Here is an 18,948-nt window from a genome sequence, read left to right as displayed (position 1 = left end):
AAGACTGGATAAAAATATCATTATCAGTATGTTTTTACTTTGGAAACATTATGAATTATGTCTTTTTCCAGTACAGTTTTCTTAGAGCTTTTTCCTATAGATAAAAACCATAAGGAGCTTTTAGAGCAAAGATAATAAAAATGTCAAATAGCAGGTGAATGTGTCTCCACTGCAACTACTTTTGAATTTAAAACTGTACCACAGTGATCTTAAAAGTCAGGGGAGCAGAATTTACAGTACCTTTCTGTTATGTAACAAGAAAAGAGGTTAGCTAATATGTGTCTTGTGTCACATGAGTTCTTTGGAATTAGACATTGTAATCATGAATCAGAAAATAAAAGCTCATAAAAATATACTAAAAAAATCCAATTTTCTGTAAAGCTGTCTGTAAGTAGAAAATATTTTTATATCTTTCCTAAATTTCTTAAACTGCTTTGATCCAATGTGCAGGTTTTTCAAAGGCTTAATGGCTTAAACTAACCCTGAAATATAATACCGCAGTTTCACCAGACAGTAGAAATTAATAACCCTAAAGTCTTTATGCTTTGTTTTCTTTAGAATAGCATAAGTAATGTGTTACTTTGTTTTTCTACAACAATTATTCTATTATATACAGAATAAGCTGATGGGGGTTTTTTTGCCTTTTTCCTAATGGCTGTATAACTTTCTATTTATGAACATTCAGTTCAATTTATGGTATGGGAATGAAGACTGTGTAGTGTCAGTCACAGTAACAGTAAAAAGAACTTTCTTTGAAGGTTGTGATGACTTGGATGTCAAGTTTTTCCTAAATAAATTTAGAGTAATCTTGGAGTTCTAAACCTAAGGGGAAGAAAATTATTTTTCTTTTGATTGAGCTGCTTTCTCCATTTCAGGTGGTTTTGTACCTATTAGTAGCTTTTGTTCAGTGGTTCAAATGGAACTATTCAAAAGATTATTTTGTTTATAGTGAACTTACTTGTGTTGTTCATTGCTGTTCACTTTGCTCAAAAGAGTGCCAGAACACATTGTTTTATGAGAACACATTATTTTATACTGTGCGTAGGGTTCTGTCCATTGAGCTTTTGTAATATCTCTCAGAGGCAATGTAAAGTGTGGTGCTTTAAATTTCTTAGAATTGCATTTATAGTACCTGCTAACATATAAAAACTAAGCATTAAGTGGACTAAATCTGACTCTGAAAATTGTAATTCTTCAAATGAAACAAGAAAGCTGGTAAAGACCAAGAACTCTTCAAGGTCCCTCATTGGGGCAACTTCAATTGGTCTAGCTGCAGGCAGCACAATAATTGCTAAGCTAAATATGCAGCGCCTCATTCTTCTGACAGGTGTAATCTTCTCTATAAAATATGACTTGTGCTGGCTAGTGTGTAATTACTGTGTGCAACTTACTTGCTGAATTATCATGACCTTTTTTAAGTAAATTGCAGCTGGCCACATTTTATGGTAAAACTCTGAAGCTTGCACCAATCTTTTTGCATGAAAAAGGAATTCTTCAAAATGGTTCTAAAATACTTTTTTCCTAGGTAAAGAATAACCCACTTAATGTCTATTACTCCAACAGTAGAAAAATAGCTGCTGGTTTTGGCCCTGCATGCATAACAACCAGATTTTGAAGTGGACTGGGATTTTTATCAGCACCCTCAAAAGCCAACTGTAATCTGTACAGTAAAAGTTCTAGTATTTTTTTTCTTTTTGGCAGTAAATTGGGGGAATTTTTGGGTAATTTTCTGGAATTGTTTTTGAAGTGGAGGCTTTTTTTAGTCTGTTTAAATCTTTCTTGTGTCTTACGTTATACCAATAGGTCTGTGTTTATGGTGTTGCTGCAGTTCTGTGGATGGCTGCAAAATACAGTGTTCCACTGAGTCACAAAGTAGTATTGCCAAGAAAATTTAAAAAACTACTTCTGGATATGGCAAGAAAAAACCCTGAAGAAAGACCTTCTCTAACAGCTGCAATTGAGGTTACTGGATTTAGTTGTGTCTAAAGTCTCATTTTAGTGTTTTTAACATCAAAATAATAACTTAATACTTGTAATAGACTGATATCTAATTAAATCATAACCAGTCACTTTGAGTTTTGTTTTTAAAGTTACCTCCTTAGGGACACAGAGGGGCGTGTTTTTAATTTATATTGAAATTATCAGGGTACTTGGATGTGGACAAGATTCATAAGATTTCCTAAACTTAGATTACTTCTAATTGACTATTTATCTTGACTTTGTCCTTGTTCAAGAATACCTCACTTGATTGAAAACTTATTTACTGACTGAAAATTACAATTTTTTTTTTAGACATGCAATCATTATTTACTTGAACAAGGTATAAACAGCAAAAATATTTTGACATTATTGGGTAAACCCATCTTTAAGGTAAGAGTGCCACCTTTCTTTAATTTTGTATGTTTTTTCAATTAATTCTGTAAATGTATTCCAGTAAGATTTTGTTGACTGCAAGTGTAGCTAGATTTTGGGTTTGGTTTTGTTGGTGTGATTTTTTTGGTTGTTTTGTTTTGTTTTTTTTTAATGTATTTTCAAGTAGTCTGTAAGTATTGCCTTTTCCTAGTTCTTGCTGTTGGAGTGATCACTCCACAGATTGTGATGCTCTGACTTCACAATCTATATGGGTGAAGAACAAGTAACTAATTTCATAATCTCTCTTTTTATTTACCACCCCACAGAAGAAGTTAATATATAATTGTTGGGTTCTGTTTGTGTTTCAAATGTGTTTCTATAATGCATACAGGATTCAGTCAGTCCTTGGAACTGAGTTTATTCAAAACTTTGAGTACCAAGTTATCAAGATTTCTAAACAGTTCTACCAGTCCTTAGCCTTCTGTATGTAATTTTTTTAATTCCTCACCTTGGCATGACTAGGTTGTTGAAATATTCAAGGTGTATATGAGGATTGGGGTTTTTTTTAAATAATGTGCTGAGCAGAATTTGAAAAAAGAAAATGCTAATAACATCAATTTGGGCTTCAATGTTTATTGTTAGGCTTTTGAGGAAGAAGTCTTATCTCAAGATCACGTCACTTTTAAATTTAAAAATGAAAAATATGAAATGGACCCTTCAGAGACAAGTCTAGGTAAGCAGTCAGGTTCTGACATGTTTACTCTGGTTTAGTATTCTCTAGTTCAGTTCCACATAAGATTTTTCTCAGTCCAATATGCAATTGTTTCTCTATCTAAATTGATTGTTACTTACTTTACATTTATATTTTACATACTGATCATCTTTCTGTGTTTTTGCTTTTAGGATTTGTGCCTTTTACCAGTGAAAGTAAACTTGTAGCAGTTAAAGGACCAGTACCATGCCAGATTTCACTTAATTGTGAGAAAGCAGCATTACCTCTCGCATTCACCTCTCCTGCAACTCACTTTAAGCCTATTATTTTGCAACAAGATGCAAATATTAAAAAGTTAGTATATCCTAAAGCAGAATAAGTTAAAGATTAAACACGATTGTTAAATCTATTTGAATTTTCCTTTAAAAAAATCTTTGGGTTTTTTTCAGAGAGGTTCAAACACCAGTTTCTGACCAATTCAAGAAAGAGACAAAGAAAGAAAAACATATGGACCACGACAAATCAGGGTATATAGAAGACTCCAAAAGCTGTGGTATTGAGGATACAGTTGTTGTTGAAACTGTACCTAAAACACCTGAGTGTGATTCACAAGTTCCAAGCCACTCATTCCAGATGTCTTCAGAAGAGCAAAACTCAGACAATATGCTTGCTTCTACAGTTACTTTACCATCACCAGCTGATTCCTCACATGCTTTGCAAGAGAACGGCATTTTATCTGAAGATCCCTCCAGCTCTTCAGCTTATCCTACATCTCCTAATTTTCTTCATATAAATAACATCATTCTCAAACAGGACTCGGAGAAAAGAGTTCTGACATTTGTACCAGTACATTTGGCTGTATCAGAGCAAATACCAAATAAGCCTCTTCGCTCCAGAATTGCTTATGATTGCTATCACAGTTTGCCAGTGCTACTTTCAAGTACTATTGCAAGCTATAAAATGAGCATGCAAGCAGAAAATGATGTCTCCCTTTGCAATGTGCAAAGTCATGAGACTACTAATACAGAGAACCAGTCTGATAAAAGTAGCCCAGTTATTCAAAGCAACTGCCAAGAATCTGAGTGTGCTACCAGCACAGACGTTTTTTTCACTGAACAAGAGCACACACCATGTACTTCAGTGAGTAAAGACAGCTATAATTTCTTTGATGATGAAGTCCTGCCCCATCAGAACACAAGTGACACTTTACTACAGGAAGTGATTCATCTTATACAAGAGGAGTTTGCATTTGATGGTTATTTAGAGAATGGAGCTGAAGTTTTTGATATGGGTATGTGCATTTTCTTCTGTATGTTATTATCATTGATTTGTAAGAATATTGCTATTAATTTTTTTCTCCCTCTTTTATGTGTTTCTGTTCTTTTTATTTTAAACAAGGTAACTTCATTTTAAACTTAAAGGGAATTAAGTTTAGTATGTTCTCTGATAGAATTTGTGAGAAGTTTTGTGACCTCTACTGGGATGAAAAGTTACTGGAGAATCTCTATCAGGTAGTAAATGGAGGAGGATCTTCACATTTATGGTAGGTGATTTTCAACTTTGACCTTATATTTGAATTTCATGCTTTTATCCCTACTTTGTAGAAGCAGGAAAGAGCATACATTTTCTCTTCAGGTATTCGTACTTCCTGTAAACTGATCATTTCACAATTTGAGGTTTTTCAAAGCTTTCTCCATGGCAAATAGTGCTTAATAGTTCAGTCAAAAATATTTTCTACCACCCTTTTCTGTGACTCCATCTTAGGATAGCTGAATAATGAAAACCAGTTCTAGTCAATTGATGGAATCCCAATTAATCAATTAATGGAAACCCAAACCTAATCAATTAATGGAAACCCAAACCTGATCAATTGATGGAGAGCTTCATAGTCTTGTTAGAAGGGGACTGTTTAGTCAGAAGTATATTGTTCTTATTATTCAGTTTGTTAATTCTGTTTGGTATTAGTTCTTTATACATCATGTGTTCTAATCACACCCAAGAAAAAGGAAATTAATTAAACTTTGCTAGAAATTATTTGTTTAACTGGCTTAATTTGACTCAGTGTTCCTCCTAGCAGTGTTTTGTAAGTAGCCGGTTAGGTGACAAAAACCAGCTAAATTTATTTCTCATTTTTCTTATTTAATTTTCACTGACATATGTATCTACCTGAAAAACAATTTTTAAATTCTTATTTTACTGCAGCCTCCAAATGTAGCACACTTTTGTAAATGTGTCTTGCTGAAGACTGTTGAAAAATGTGATCAGTTTATGTCAAAGTTAATTTGGGGGTTTTTGGAACTACAAATTTCAAGTTTTGACAAAGAAGCTTAGTAGATACAGTTTAGAAAAACTTCGTTGTGCAAAGGTGTGTAATCCTTAAAGCAAATTTCAGAGATAATAGATTATGACCTCCAAATACCCAACCTTGGTATGCTGGCCTATATCCCATTTGAGTTGGGATTTTTAAGGAGATACTGAAAATTGGTTGGAAGTTAGGCCCTTCGTTCCCCAAAATTCAGTGATTTTGGGGAACAGTTCAGGAGAAACCGGAACTGTTGCAGCTGAATTACTGAGTTGTATGAAGGGTTATCCTGTACATGAACTTTTTTACAAAGTAGCTTTTGACAGTGAAAGGTCATAATTTATTATCCAGAGAAAAATGCAGGTCCAGCTTTTACATCACATGCAAGGCCTGTCTTAAAATATCTCTCAGACACTGCTTACTTAACATTAGTTTGACAAAGACTATAGCAGTTTTTCAGTGTTAGCTTCTTTGACTTAAGATTATGATTCTAACTAGGGATGACATAGAGTCAGTTTTATTCAGAGGTTGAATCCTGAGTGAAAAACCCACTACAGTAACTTGCAGTCTGTAGTTATGCATTCTGTCTGTGTGTGCTCTGATCCTTCTTGTTGGAGTTTTGCCAAATGCTGTACAGGAAAATCTCTATCTTATTGTGCTTGAATAGCCATTTGAACTTTTTTTTTTTTCTTCTAAAATAACTGCAGCTGAACATGAAAACTTTAGGAATTAGATAAATTGTATGAAGCTTTTTATGTGCATGATAGAGTCACTTGTAGGATTTCATTTTACTGATGTAAGTATGAAAGTATAGGAAATATTAATTTTTCCTAGTCTCTTTGCAGCATAACTGAGGCAGATGAAGCAAAAGGCGACAATATATTCCGAGACGTGAAGAAATCCGAAAGCTTTTTGGCAAGCAGTGATCAGACAGAGGGTGAGAAGGGACTTCATGTTTATAGATCTTTGTGAGTGCTGGGAATCTATCAGTGACAGAAGCTTTGAGACACTTTGCTTGTGTCTTCAGGAAGGCAGTCTCCTTTAACAGTTACAGATATTTTCATTCAAATCTGAGCATTATCAATGCCTTAAGGACATAAATATCTTTTATATAAAGCTTACATATGACCCAGTGTTATTTTGTGGGATGTCATTTACTTTTACTTACTTTTATTTAAATAGATGTCTCTGTTGAAAACCCTAAGGATGGTAACTGCTATGTGTGGTTTTCTTGTGTTTGAGTAGATATTCTAGTGTCTGCTATATAAGTGAGTTGTTTGTTGATACTTCTTCAGTTTGGGTTTTACATTTCTCCTGACACGCTTTGTGACTGAAAGTTTACAAAATATCTATCTTTCAGTAACTGAACTCAAAACTGAGCTGGGACTGGTGAATCCTAATATTATAACAAAACCATTACCCTTTCTAGGCTTGGTGCATTGATGGACAGCTTCTATTTGGTTGCTGTTTTATCAGTGTGAGTTTTTTTTCAAGGTAGTTCATCCAAATTTCAGTATTTAAACTTGGTTACTTCTCTGTTTTGAGCAAAGTGAAAATGTGTGTGCTTTACAGAAGGGCTTATACGCTTGCATTGTTCATTTTTATGGCAAAACATACATTTGTAATTTTTCACTTGGCTGCTGTTGTTCAATATTAAAGTTTTCCATTTTGGCTCAGAATGATTGTAAATGTAGAGCCAGATTTTACCATGGAGTGACTGATTTCTTTGCACCAGGAAATTAGCTTTGTTTGACTCCAAGGTGCCATATCTAAGCCCTGGAGGGTTGCTCAAGTGAAAAGGGAAACTTCTGGCAGGTATAAATGCTCCTGTCAACATTACACCAACCTTTGACTGTCACCTCAGTCCATGAAGGCTGGTAGTAGTTGTTCCAACTGAAAAAAAGTCCCATCATAACTCAGTGGATTGAGTCCTGTAGGAGTAGAAAGTTTAACATCTGTCTTTATCAAGTATTCTTGCCCTCTCTGTATGGAATGAAAGATTCACGACTTACAGATGGAAAAAAAATTAATAGCTGAACATTTTACCAGTGTGTGCTTAGGTGTGCTTTAAACTTCTGTTTTAAAGTTTCTCAGTGTTGTTTAAATGCTTGTTGCATATGCATGGAAAATACTTTGTGCTTTTCAGAAATTTATTGTTTAACTATTGCTTAATAGTTCTGAAATGTTTTTAACCTTTATCATTTCACAATGTGTAGTTGAGAAAAAAAATTAAAGTCACAATAAGCATCTAAACCCACTGTTAGAGCACACAGGTAGTCTCATAATAGTTCTTTGTATGTGTCATGTTTAAGTTCAATAAACAGCACATGACCATTATTTCTTTTCCCCTACATACCTTTTTTAGGAAAAGGGGAAGCAGACTTTGATGTGAAGGCTGAGCCTATGATAAAAACATCATTAGCTGAAATGGATTTTGATGAGTCACCTTTGGATAATACCAAAAAAGATTTGACTCTGCAGAGTACAATCCCCATAGCAAAAGAGCAACAGTATTTTCAAAGCAGCAGCTGTGGTCCAGGCTTTGCAGAAGAAAATGCAAGTTCAGAGGAACAGGCCATGATAAAGACAGCTGGAAACAGCTACCTGGCATCTCCCAATCTACCTGACTTTTGTGGCTGTAGTCCAGGTTGGAGCAGTGCATTTTATGGAGCTGAATGTTTTGATTCAGAAGTTCATAGTTACTTGAAAAACCTTGGAAAGCAGAAATCAAGTGAGTCACAAAATATAGATGCTAAAAAAGTGGTAAGTACAGTGATTTTAAATCATTAAGATACATCTTGCTGGTTAAAAGTGTGATAAAATTTGTTCTGTTATAGTGAGTCAAAACACCATTTCTTTTTTTAAATATTGACTCTTAAGCAGTTTAAAATCTTCAGGATTTGTCATGTCTTAGCAATAAACCACAGGAGAGGCATAGTATTCCAAAATAAAGCACGCTGACACAAATGTGCAATCACCAATCTACAACCCATTTTCTGTTCTTAAAGTTAACTGGAAAAGCACTGTCTGCCCTTTGCACCAAACCCATGGTGGTGATACTGTAGAAAAGAGCTAAGAATGACTGTGACTGAAGCACATCACAGGTGTAGAGTTTCATCAAAAGTTTTTATATTCTAGACCTAACTGAATCGGAAAATGTACAGGGAATTTGCCTCTGACTTCATTGCTTCTCATGCCAGATTTTTAAGGGGACAAACTACTTTGTCCACTGGATTCCAAATGGTTACTCCTTCTGATTTTCTTTCTGTTTATATAGTCTCTTAATCTCCTTGATTTTGTTTTAATTGATGAAGCAAAAGCAGTGCTTAAAGTAAAAGCGAGCAGCTTCCAATTAGAATCTGGATAATAGCTTTCCTGTGCTTTCCCTGTTCTCTATGTAATGCCTCTGTAGGAGTACCTTTTAAAAATCCGGGGGGCTTTTATGACTCTATACTAATGAACTGTGTTGTTAAACCTTTTGAGCTTTTCTGAAAAACAGTGACAGGTTTTTCTTAAGCTCAAATTAATTTCTAGCAAGTCTATCCCATTAAAGCTAACCTATTTACCAATCTGTTGTTTGATACATTAGCTCTGAGCTGTGTGTTTTCTGATCACTCTGCTTGTGGGAGTTGTCTGCTGCATTCCATGAACTTACTGCATTTAAAATGCTGTTTCATGTAACTGGGTCACTGGTCGTTAACTTAGGACCCAAGTGCAAAAGTCACCTCTTTTATAAAGCACAGCATACATAATATTTGTTGTTTCATAATAAATCAGAAGCTGAACCCAAAGTGGTTGGCCCATTTTTACTGGCTGGTAAAATAATGAAACCTTTGATATGCAAACAATTATAAATGTAAATGTTGACTTTTAAATGTATATATTTTGAGTCGCCTGATATACTTTCATTTCTACTCATTGCTTAAGTTACATAATTCTATAGAAATTTAGTTTATTTTTTTCAATTTTGTGAAATACATAAATAGAAAATATGAAAGTTGAACTTTGAAATTTATATGTCCTTTATTTCTAGAGCAGCTCTCTTGTCTGCCTTCTGACCTGGTTGTATAATGTCATGTACTTATACTTGTTGGGAAAGCATTGATTTCAGTCAGACTTTGAGTTCTTGCTGCAAATATAGGTCAGCTGTTTAAAGTGTTTCTAGGGCCTGCACTAAATTCAGAACATACAAATTTTTATTCTGGATTACTTTTTTTTTAAGTTTTAAAAATGCTTTTGAAAACAACCAGATAAGTGCAATTATAACTGAAGGCATATTTAAGTGAATAAGTTCAGACAAACTTCCACACAGTCTGATCATACACAAACCTGCTCCAGTTCTTAACTTGTAGAGCTATGGCATCACTAATGCTTTCCTGGCAACAGGTAATTCCTGGTGTATCTTGCCTGTAAACACAGATATGAAAGGTAGTTTTTCATTGTTTATAACATATTTTTGTCTGTTTGGATGTTCTTTCTTCTTCATACAAATAATTCTCTTCTAAAACTTCTCTTTCTTACTAGAGCTGCCTTCTGCTTACAATTCTGATCAGAATCCTGTTTCTTTTTAAATAGGAACTAGAACAATTGCTAATGATGGAGACAAAAAATTACAGAAAGACCATAAAGTTTTACCAGAAACTATTGCAGAAAGAAAGAAGAAGCAAAGGTAAGATTGCGGCAACTTGCCGGTAATAAAATGGCTGCATGGTACTTTTAAGGACCTGCTCTGTAAATCTGAATCATTGATGTTCTTATGCTATGCATTTTAAATCTAAAGGTCCTGAAACTAAATCTGTGTTGCCCAAACTGAGAGGACAGCTACAGGAGATGAAATCAAAAGTGCAGTTTCTTGAACTGGTAAAGAAATATGTGCAGGCAAGTCAGACTTTATTTCATTTGTGCTTCATTTGTCATTTCATTAGTGCATCAGTGTAACTGGCTGCTGAGATCACTATATGAAATTTGTAATAGTTTGTGTCAAACTGCCAAATTAAGTAAGATCCAAAAGAATTATTAAAGGTAATTGCTACTAGTATTCTTGAAAAAAAATCAATTATATTAAATGCAATTTGTCTTTAAATTGATTGTATTTTGTGTGAATTTTCCTCTTTAATTTCTTGTTTTATCATGGTCTTGCTTCTTTGAGCAGATGATGTATGCAGAGCAGTGGGGTGTGGAATCCTGTGTGCTGCCTACAGTCATTCACAATGGGAAAGCTGACACCATGGACATGGCACCTATGGATGAATCATCATTGCTGCTTTACTATAACACAGAGAAACACCAGTGTAACAATCAGAATGGAGTGAGAGTTCTGCAGGCCGGTACACCACTTGGTTTGATGGCTTATTTATATTCTAGGTATAGTATATTTTGCACATAAATTGGGAGTGGGTTGAAGCATAGCTGCTAAATCAGGAAAAACTTGTCTCTGTGACAAATCCTAGTTATTCAACATTTAATAAATTCTCCTCTTTTCTATCAAGTTTGTGTTATTTCTGTGAACACTCATTTACAGAAATGGAGATGAAAATGTCAAAAGATTGGCTGGCTTTCATTAAAGGTATTAGATAATAAATAAAAAACTAGCAGTTTTGAACTTTTTATCTTTTATTTATTTGAGGTTTGCTCTGATAGTTGCCATGGAATCAAGACTTTATGCTACTGCCAGCAGTACAACAATTCTTCAAATAAGCATATAATCATATGATTTAGTAATTCTTATTAATAAGGTCTGGGTATGAAAATGTTTAGGCTCGATTCTACAGATTATTGCCCAGATAATTGGTCCTTGGCACTGATCAAGATGCAGGCTTATCTCAGGGTTTAAAGGGGGACAGAGATGTCCTTCAATTCCAGTGAGAGCTGTGTTGTTTTAAGGTACCTAAGCTGTAATAGTGTGAAGGATGGAAATTGCCAGAGGCTCCATCAGACTTGTGCCACTGTAGAGGGAGCAATTTCCTCCCAGATACTTCTCCCAGCTCATCCTGACTCTTGAGACCCAGTTACACTGAGTGCTGCTTTTCCTGGTACTTAATATTTTGCACAAAGTGAAGGAAGTGTTTTGTAATTGGACTTTCCGCATTCATCAAACCTGAACTTCTATGGTCAGCTGTAAGGCAGTAGGGAGAAAAGACAATTAACCTGTGTTAAGACCTTGAGAGTGTGTGTGTATACAAAAAATAAAATGCCCTCATTTTTAATGTGTGTATAATAAGTGTATCCTGTTGTTAAAGTAACTACTCCTCTAATTAGAGCTACAGGGAATATTTTCTTGCTTAATGTATTGACTTCTTATGCTGTTACTATAATAAAAATGCTTTAAAGCAGCATCAAGTTAGATGATAGAAAAAAAAAGAAAATGTAATAGTTCTTCCATACTATTTAGATTGCAACTTGCCTTAATAATGGAAATGTCAAAGTGGTTATTCGCAAAATTGAAAGTAGAGAAACTCTTTATAAAACAAATTATGCTTTCAGGGTTGGCAATCACCGTACTTGATATGTAAAAATAATTTTAAAAAGAACCAAGGTTTTATGAAGAGCTTGAGAATTTAAAATGCCTATTCTTGATATTTTGAGGATTTTTTTGCTGTTGCTGTACTTGAATGCAAGTTGAAGAAGTGTTCTGGCTTGTCTGAAGTTTTTCTTGTGCTTTACAGAAATGCCTTTTTAGAAGGTTATGTGCAGCAGTTCCTTTACACATTTCGCTATTTCTGCACACAAGAAGAATTTTTGCAGTTTCTTCTTGATAGAATCAGCAGCACTTTATCCAGGTACAGTAAATTCCCATGAAAAACATTATCAAAATACAATTGAGTTTCCTCCCAATAATAAATAGCTGTTTCTCAAAAGTCCTGCTTAATTAAAATGAATTTTTATGTTTGTTTTTGTAAGATTCTTGTAACAAGTGAGAGCAAAATGAGAGCAAGAGCTGCATCTGACAATGTGCTTACTTCTCAGTTTTGCTTCTCACTTTTACCAGTTATCCACTAATGGGTAGTAATTACAACCTCAACTTTGTTTCCATAGAGCCATGGATTCTAGAGACTTGAAATTTAGGAATTTAAGATACTACATTAAATACTATGTAAAACTTGTGGGTTTTGTCAATGCTTATTTTTAAATTTGAATTGGATATCAATTTTGTAAAGTTTATTTTTCTTCTCACCAGTGCAAGCCTGGATCCTTCCACGTCCCTTACCAAAATATGTAACCGCAGTTTCTACATCCTGCAGGCATGGATTGAAGACTGTTACAGTGTAGACTTTGCAACAAATACTGATCTTCTGGGTACCCTAAAAGAATTTATTTCTTCCAAGGTAATTCAGAATTTCTGTAGAACCTTTAAGAAAAAAAATTAAGTCAGTTATGGGATATGTAACATAGTTATTACAAAAAGCTGCTCTAAGTACAATTAAAGTAAATAAAAGAAAAATAATGCTGTATTTGACAGCTATGTTCAGTATGTCTGGTTTTGGACAGATAAGAATCTTACAACTGTATTGCAACTTGATTATAATTTCTGGGAAATTGAGTTCTGTGTTCTGTTACCCTATTTTGCATTCCCAGGTTGCTTCATTAAATGGCTACGGGGAGCGCTTGTTGTCACTGCTCGAGGACGCCTCTGCCAGGAAACGTGGCAGTGCTGATCTGTGCTCTGGTGTGCACAAATGTGAAGAGGAAAGTGAGGAAGGCAGAAAAACATTACATTCCCTATGTAAAAAGCTCTCAGAAGATGTTTCCAGAAAGGTGTGTCTTTTCTTCAGACTGCAGTGTATGGAGCACATTTCCATATATTATGTTTTGACAAAAACAGAAGTGTCCAACTTAGAGTCCAGACCTACTTAGTAAGAATTATGTACCTGCATTTTAAATTTTCTTTTGAAAGTATGTAAGATTCAGACAGTTCTGTAACCATGACAATAATCTTAACTCCTGATAACTGTTTCAGTAATCACAGATCACATAATCAAAATTTTGAGAGTAGAACTCTTCACTGTTGACACTAGCATGTGACTCATAGTTATTAGGAAACCTTTGCCCCCTTGTCAATCATTAATGCTTTTTATTAGGCATCTTTGCAAGATTATAAACACAAGAAAACAGCAGGAGCTATGAGGTTCCCTACTAGAACTTCAAAGCTTGTAGCAAGAAAATAACATGTGGAAGTCAAATGTATCAGTAATTTGCAAGCTGAATTAAGCATCAGCCTCGTGATAAAGTTGCACAATTCCATGGGTATACTGGGGATTCAGCCAAGAAAGGGCAAACAGAATAGAGGAACGTGGACTTTTTTTATTGTCACTGCACAATAATGATAATGGGCAATGGAATAAGGGAAAAGAATGAAAAACTAACTGTTTCTTGGAAAGAGATGTTTGATACTAAGCAAAAAGAAGTAAAATATTTTATGGCAGCAAGCTTGAATACACAAAGGTTTGTTTGAAACACTGATTGTTGATTGAGATCTGGCATCCTCCTGCTTAGACTCATCCACTGTGCATATTATATTAGCTTAAAATAGCAGTGTTGAGTAAACCAATTTGTTCTGGGCTAACCTTGAAGGTTAGCTGAAGAGTTTTGCATGCACAAAGGTGTTTCTTTTAACAACACTTCCTTGAAAGTTGCATCAAGGGGAAACTTAGAGTTTGTTTTAGAGAAGTTGTAACCTTACATTTATTTTTTCTACAGAACTTCTACTGGAAGCTGTCCAAAGGTATGGGACCAATTGCACAATATCAGAGAGAGCGACTGCACATGGGTTCAGCAGTTTTGCCAAAGCCCTGCTGCAGCACTTTCACAGAAGAATCCTCAGTCTCCTTAGCTAGAGCAGATGAAGTGGGACCAGTTCTCTTGATGGAGTGCAGTGCCCAGCAGCTTTGCTGGCAGCTGACACTGCTGCAACAGGTACACAAAGGTCTTAGATATTATTTGTACTTCCAAATAAACCTATCTCTTTCTCTTCTTTCTTTACCATTTCCCAACCTTGTTTCAAGCTGATGTCATACTATTTTATAAGACTTTGAATTAAAACTATTCTCTTGAAATGTCTACAGTGAAATTTAGAATATCTAATGCTAGTTTTAGGCTGTGATCCCTCTCAAAATTCATGCTGCTGGGGTGAGAGGAGGACCATACTCAGTCATTTTTATCTCTGAGCATTTTTAAAAGAACTGTTAGAAGTAACAGCAGATATATCTTGCTTTTTTTTTTTTAGGAAGTATTTAATAAATGTCATCCAGTACACTTCCTAAATTCCAGAGCACTTGGTGTTAAAGACAAATGTGTTGCTGTGCCAAAGTAAGTTGCTTATTTTAACTACCTTTTGATTCTATTGATGCACAATAACTTAGAGTGTTACACTTTTAATACGGCCAGAAACAGAGAAACAATTTAAATACTTAATATTTTTTTACAGGCTAGGTAGCCTGCTTATATGGGTTATTTAATTTCAGGAGATTTCATATGGAGTTATGGGTATGTAGCTATGCACGTGCATGTATGTGGAAGGCCACATTTACCAGGTGATTTATTTGAAATCTGAAATAAGTTGAGGCTAAAAGTTCTTATTTCTAAGAACTTGTTTTGGGGGTTGCTTGAGAGGTTTCATTTTTGTCAGGGAAAAAGTGTCATGGCTTCTGAAGTAGATCTGTGTCATGAATGTGTATATAAAATCTCAAAGACATTTACAGTCTTACAGAGTAGCTGAGGTTGGAAGGGACCTCTCAAGATATGTAGTCCAACCCCCCTGCTGAAAGCAAGGTCAGCTGGACCAGGTTGCCCAGGGTTGTGTGCAGTTGGGTTTCGAAGATAGATGGAGACTCCACAGCTTCTCTGTACAATGTTCCTTCTGTATGTTAGGGAGATGAATTCTTGGTATTCAGAGATACACGGGAATTTTCCTATAGTTACTGGAATGATTACCAACCTACTTAAATTATTTGCTCATCAGTAATTAATGTTTTCATCCAACCACATAGACCTAATTATTTTTATGATGGTCTACTTCTTACATACTCAGTGGATTCAGTTAGCTTCTAATTAGTAGTTGTTAATTGCACTGCCTATGGTAGATTTTTGCTTCTAAGGATAGGGAATGAACATCGAAAGCAACTCAGATTGTTCAATGGCCAAGGTTAGATCACCTGATTTATACAGATTTTGGGGTTCAGTCATGGGAAACGACATGTGTGGTGCCACTTGATATGAGGCTCAATTTCTTACATGGCTGCAGTTCTTGAGTCTGACTATTATTTTGTGTCAGATTGGCTGGGCTTTTATTATGCACTAATGAATGGTGAAAGTGTTTTTAGTTATCCTGTATAAGCTTATTTTTTAATCAGATACAGTTACCTTGTAATTATAAGGAAGAAAAAGTAACATGGCTCACTACATACATCATGAAGTATAAAATCAAGATGCCAAGCAATGCAAAATTATTTTAAATGGTTAGAAGTTGACATCTTCACAGTCAAGGTTTTCTTTAAAAATACAGTATCAGCCAGAATTATTTTTGCCTTTTTTTTTCTGTATTTTCCTTAGGGCAGTTTCCACTGAGACAGTTTCACTTAAAGTCTGTAATCTTTTTCTGTCGAAGTGCATACAAGACCAGTACCTTCTGCAGTTATTGAAAAATGCAGACAGTATCAGCACCTGGGTTGCTGCCGAAATCGTAACATGTCACACAACTAAGGTTTGTCATTGTTTGCTGCACTATTAACTACAAAACAGTTATGTATTTGTCATTATCTATGACTTGTTATGTAGCAAACCTGAAATACTCTGAAATACACCTGTGAGTGGGCAGTTAACAATTTGGTTTGTTGTCACAAGGAGGGTCTTGGATGCTTTTTAGTAGCAGGTGTCAAAATTTAACAGAATGTAAGAAATGGATTGTCTGAGGGAATTACAGGTCACACTTTCTTCAAGGACACCTGAGCAACAGGAAGGGAAAAACTGTGTGAAGGGAAATGTTACTACAGTCAGCAATTTTGATAACAAATTGAAAAAGGAAATACCTCTTCTTCCTTCTCATTTAATTTTATTAGGTAGATTTACTATGTATATATGTATATTATATATATCTTATATTTTTTCCAGCGGCAGGTGAGCTTGTTATCAAAATTTCTTCTCATAGCAAAATGCTGCTATGAACAAAGAAATTTTGCTACTGCAATGCAAATCCTAGCAGGCTTGGAAAATCTTATTGTACGACAGTTGCCAGTAAGTTTGGGACTCTGTTCTCTAACCATTTTGCTTAATATAATCTTGTTCCAATACAGACACTAATGTGAAAAAATATATATTCTGTTTTATTGTAAGGCCTGGAAGATTCTACCTGCAAAAGTAGCTGAGATAATGGAGGAGCTCAAGGCTGTTGAGGTATAGTATAAGTTCTAAATGCAAAATCCCATTTTTGGGGTTGGAGAAGATGCAAGATCTGCTTAAATGGGTGTCTCTGCAGGATGAAAATCATAATTATTACTTTAATTGTGAGTTTAATTTGATTGAAGACTTTTTACTGCTACTCCAAGAGTTTACATAAAATTTAATCTCAGTATTTTGTTAACATGTGTCCTGTGTGACACATTAAAATTTCAAAAGCAAGCTCAAACATTAGATATGCTACATTGTGTTAGAAAATTTCTGCAGAAGATTTGCAGCTGTAATGTGTTCTGAAAAATTTTAAACGCCTGTTTTATTATAGGCATTCCTTTATTGATCTGTACAATTTTGAAACATTGAGTGAGATTTTAAAATGCAGTTTTGCCTGTGATTTAAAATAATTGAAATTAGGTATGAAATATCTTTTGATATAAAGTTACTTTATTTGTGTACTTTAAAAAGTTTGCCACCAGTTGAATTCATAGCGTTGTCTTAAACTTCAGTGCTAAAAATTAATATTCATGGCAAATAAATAGATAGTGTTAAGTACATGGAAAACTTGTAAAACCTTCCCCAAAACTTAATGTGAGATTAATCTGTGTGCATTTTTTAACTAGGTGTTTTTAAAAAGTGACAGCTTATGTCTGATGGAAGGAGACAGATTCAAAACTCTTCCAACAATTCCATCAGCCCATGTTTTGGCTATGCATGTCCAGCAACTTGAAACTGGAGGATTCACAATGACAAATGGAGCTCACAAGTGGACTAAACTTAGGTAATTATTTTAATTCTGTGCATATGTCACCTATGTATTTTATTATACTATTAACTAATGAGATAGTGAGAGCTAATGCAGCATTTCTCAATTAACAGTCAAAACAGTTTAATTTGTTTAGACATGTAACTAGAGATATATATACAATAGAGTAAAATGCTGGATGCCTTTGAATTTCCTTTAAGGTTTGTTTTTTGGTTTATGCTTTTGTTTTTATCATCAGCAAAACAAACTAATCTTTTTTACCATATTCTCTTACAAGAAATATTGCAAAAGTTGTGAGCCAAGTTCATGCCTTTCAAGAGAATCCTTATACATATGCACCAGATTTCAAGCTGCAGTCTTACCTCAGACAAAGAATAACTCGTTTTAAAGATGCAGACATTTCTGCCTTGGCAGCTGACAACTGTGCCAACTTCCATCAGATACCAGCAGAAAAACATTCTCGAAAAATTCAGGACACACTGCGCAGGATGAAAGCAACATTTCAGTAATTATTTTTGTTTCATTTGTTCTGTTCTGGGTCTAGACTATAAAACTGGATTGAGTTGACTTCATCTACTGGACCTACTTCCAAGAAAATACTTAAGTGAAGCGACATAAGATACCTTCTCAAGTTGAAATTATTATATTTCATAATGTGGAATTATAAAATGCTGACTTACGAGATTTGAATCACTGGCAACTGAATGGCAGATCAAAAGAATAAAAACGGAGATAAAATTAAAGAGTCTAGATGAAAAGGCTTATTAATTTTGTTACTCTTCTTTAGCATAAATAATTAATTAGCCTGAAAACCAATATCTGAAAAATACCAGCTTCTGTTGCCAAGCTGGCCTAGGAGAGTTCAAAACATAGCTCATTAAATATTGAATCTATTTTTATATAAACAGAGTACACTTATATCCTGTCACATTGTGCATATAATTCAGAAACACAGATCCTCTGCTATTCATTGACTGTTGGTATGTCTTGCTTTTATATTGTGTATTATGAGAACTGTAACTGACATAAATAATTGGCTGCCTATTTCTCCTACCAAGGTAGGAGACGAATGCTATCGTTCAACTTTTATTTTTTTAGTTTGATTTTAAAGTCATCAGACTAACCTGTTTCCAAATGAAAGTAAGATCTGGATGTAAGTATTACCAATTCATTGCTCTGCTTCTGCACTCCTGGCATTGTGAAGACAGTAAATGTGAAATTACTTTGTTCATCTGTATTTGGCACAAGAGTCACTTTGCCAATTTATGTCTGTCTGCTCATTTGAGTATGGCTTTTGCTCCTGAGGTTGTTTTCGTAGATCACAGTGCTCCAGCGGCATCCAGCACAAGATAACCATGTGAAATTTGGATCTGCAACTTGTAAAACTGTGGTGCTAACCTATTCATAGACCTTATACTTACAAGACCTTCT

At 34.7% G+C, this 18,948-nt stretch overlaps 1 protein-coding gene across 15 annotated transcripts in view; it reads left to right on the top strand.

Moving 5' to 3' along the window:
* The window catches only part of KNDC1 (kinase non-catalytic C-lobe domain containing 1), a 57,296-nt gene extending 39,033 nt beyond the window's left edge, over positions 1-18,263 (top strand). For 5 of the 15 annotated variants that reach the window (XM_068197747.1, XM_068197742.1, XM_068197741.1 and 2 more), the window contains 21 exons: positions 1,804-1,962; positions 2,293-2,370; positions 2,995-3,085; positions 3,256-3,418; positions 3,514-4,355; positions 4,463-4,607; positions 6,212-6,303; positions 7,732-8,129; positions 9,942-10,035; positions 10,147-10,244; positions 10,519-10,730; positions 12,032-12,145; positions 12,544-12,691; positions 12,942-13,121; positions 14,064-14,279; positions 14,590-14,672; positions 15,915-16,065; positions 16,473-16,595; positions 16,695-16,754; positions 17,375-17,532; positions 17,795-18,263. In XM_068197747.1, coding sequence (XP_068053848.1) covers positions 1,804-1,962; positions 2,293-2,370; positions 2,995-3,085; positions 3,256-3,418; positions 3,514-4,355; positions 4,463-4,607; positions 6,212-6,303; positions 7,732-8,129; positions 9,942-10,035; positions 10,147-10,244; positions 10,519-10,730; positions 12,032-12,145; positions 12,544-12,691; positions 12,942-13,121; positions 14,064-14,279; positions 14,590-14,672; positions 15,915-16,065; positions 16,473-16,595; positions 16,695-16,754; positions 17,375-17,532; positions 17,795-18,026 — 3,837 coding nt within the window. In that variant the 3' untranslated portion in view covers positions 18,027-18,263. Of the gene's footprint in view, positions 1-1,803; positions 1,963-2,292; positions 2,371-2,994; positions 3,086-3,255; positions 3,419-3,513; positions 4,356-4,462; positions 4,608-6,211; positions 6,335-7,731; positions 8,130-9,941; positions 10,036-10,146; positions 10,245-10,518; positions 10,731-12,031; positions 12,146-12,543; positions 12,692-12,941; positions 13,122-14,063; positions 14,280-14,589; positions 14,673-14,790; positions 14,844-15,914; positions 16,066-16,472; positions 16,596-16,694; positions 16,755-17,374; positions 17,533-17,794 lie in introns of those variants that run through there. The other 10 variants (XM_068197746.1, XR_011001424.1, XR_011001423.1 and 7 more) reach the window with 10 other exon arrangements.
* Positions 18,264-18,948: the final 685 nt, after the last annotated feature.

This window comes from Anomalospiza imberbis, chromosome 8 (genome assembly GCF_031753505.1).
Source record: "Anomalospiza imberbis isolate Cuckoo-Finch-1a 21T00152 chromosome 8, ASM3175350v1, whole genome shotgun sequence".
In the NCBI taxonomy this organism is placed as follows: domain Eukaryota; kingdom Metazoa; phylum Chordata; class Aves; order Passeriformes; family Viduidae; genus Anomalospiza; species Anomalospiza imberbis.
The sequence above is the reverse complement of the archived record's forward strand: the minus strand, read 5'-3'. Positions and strand labels throughout refer to the sequence as shown.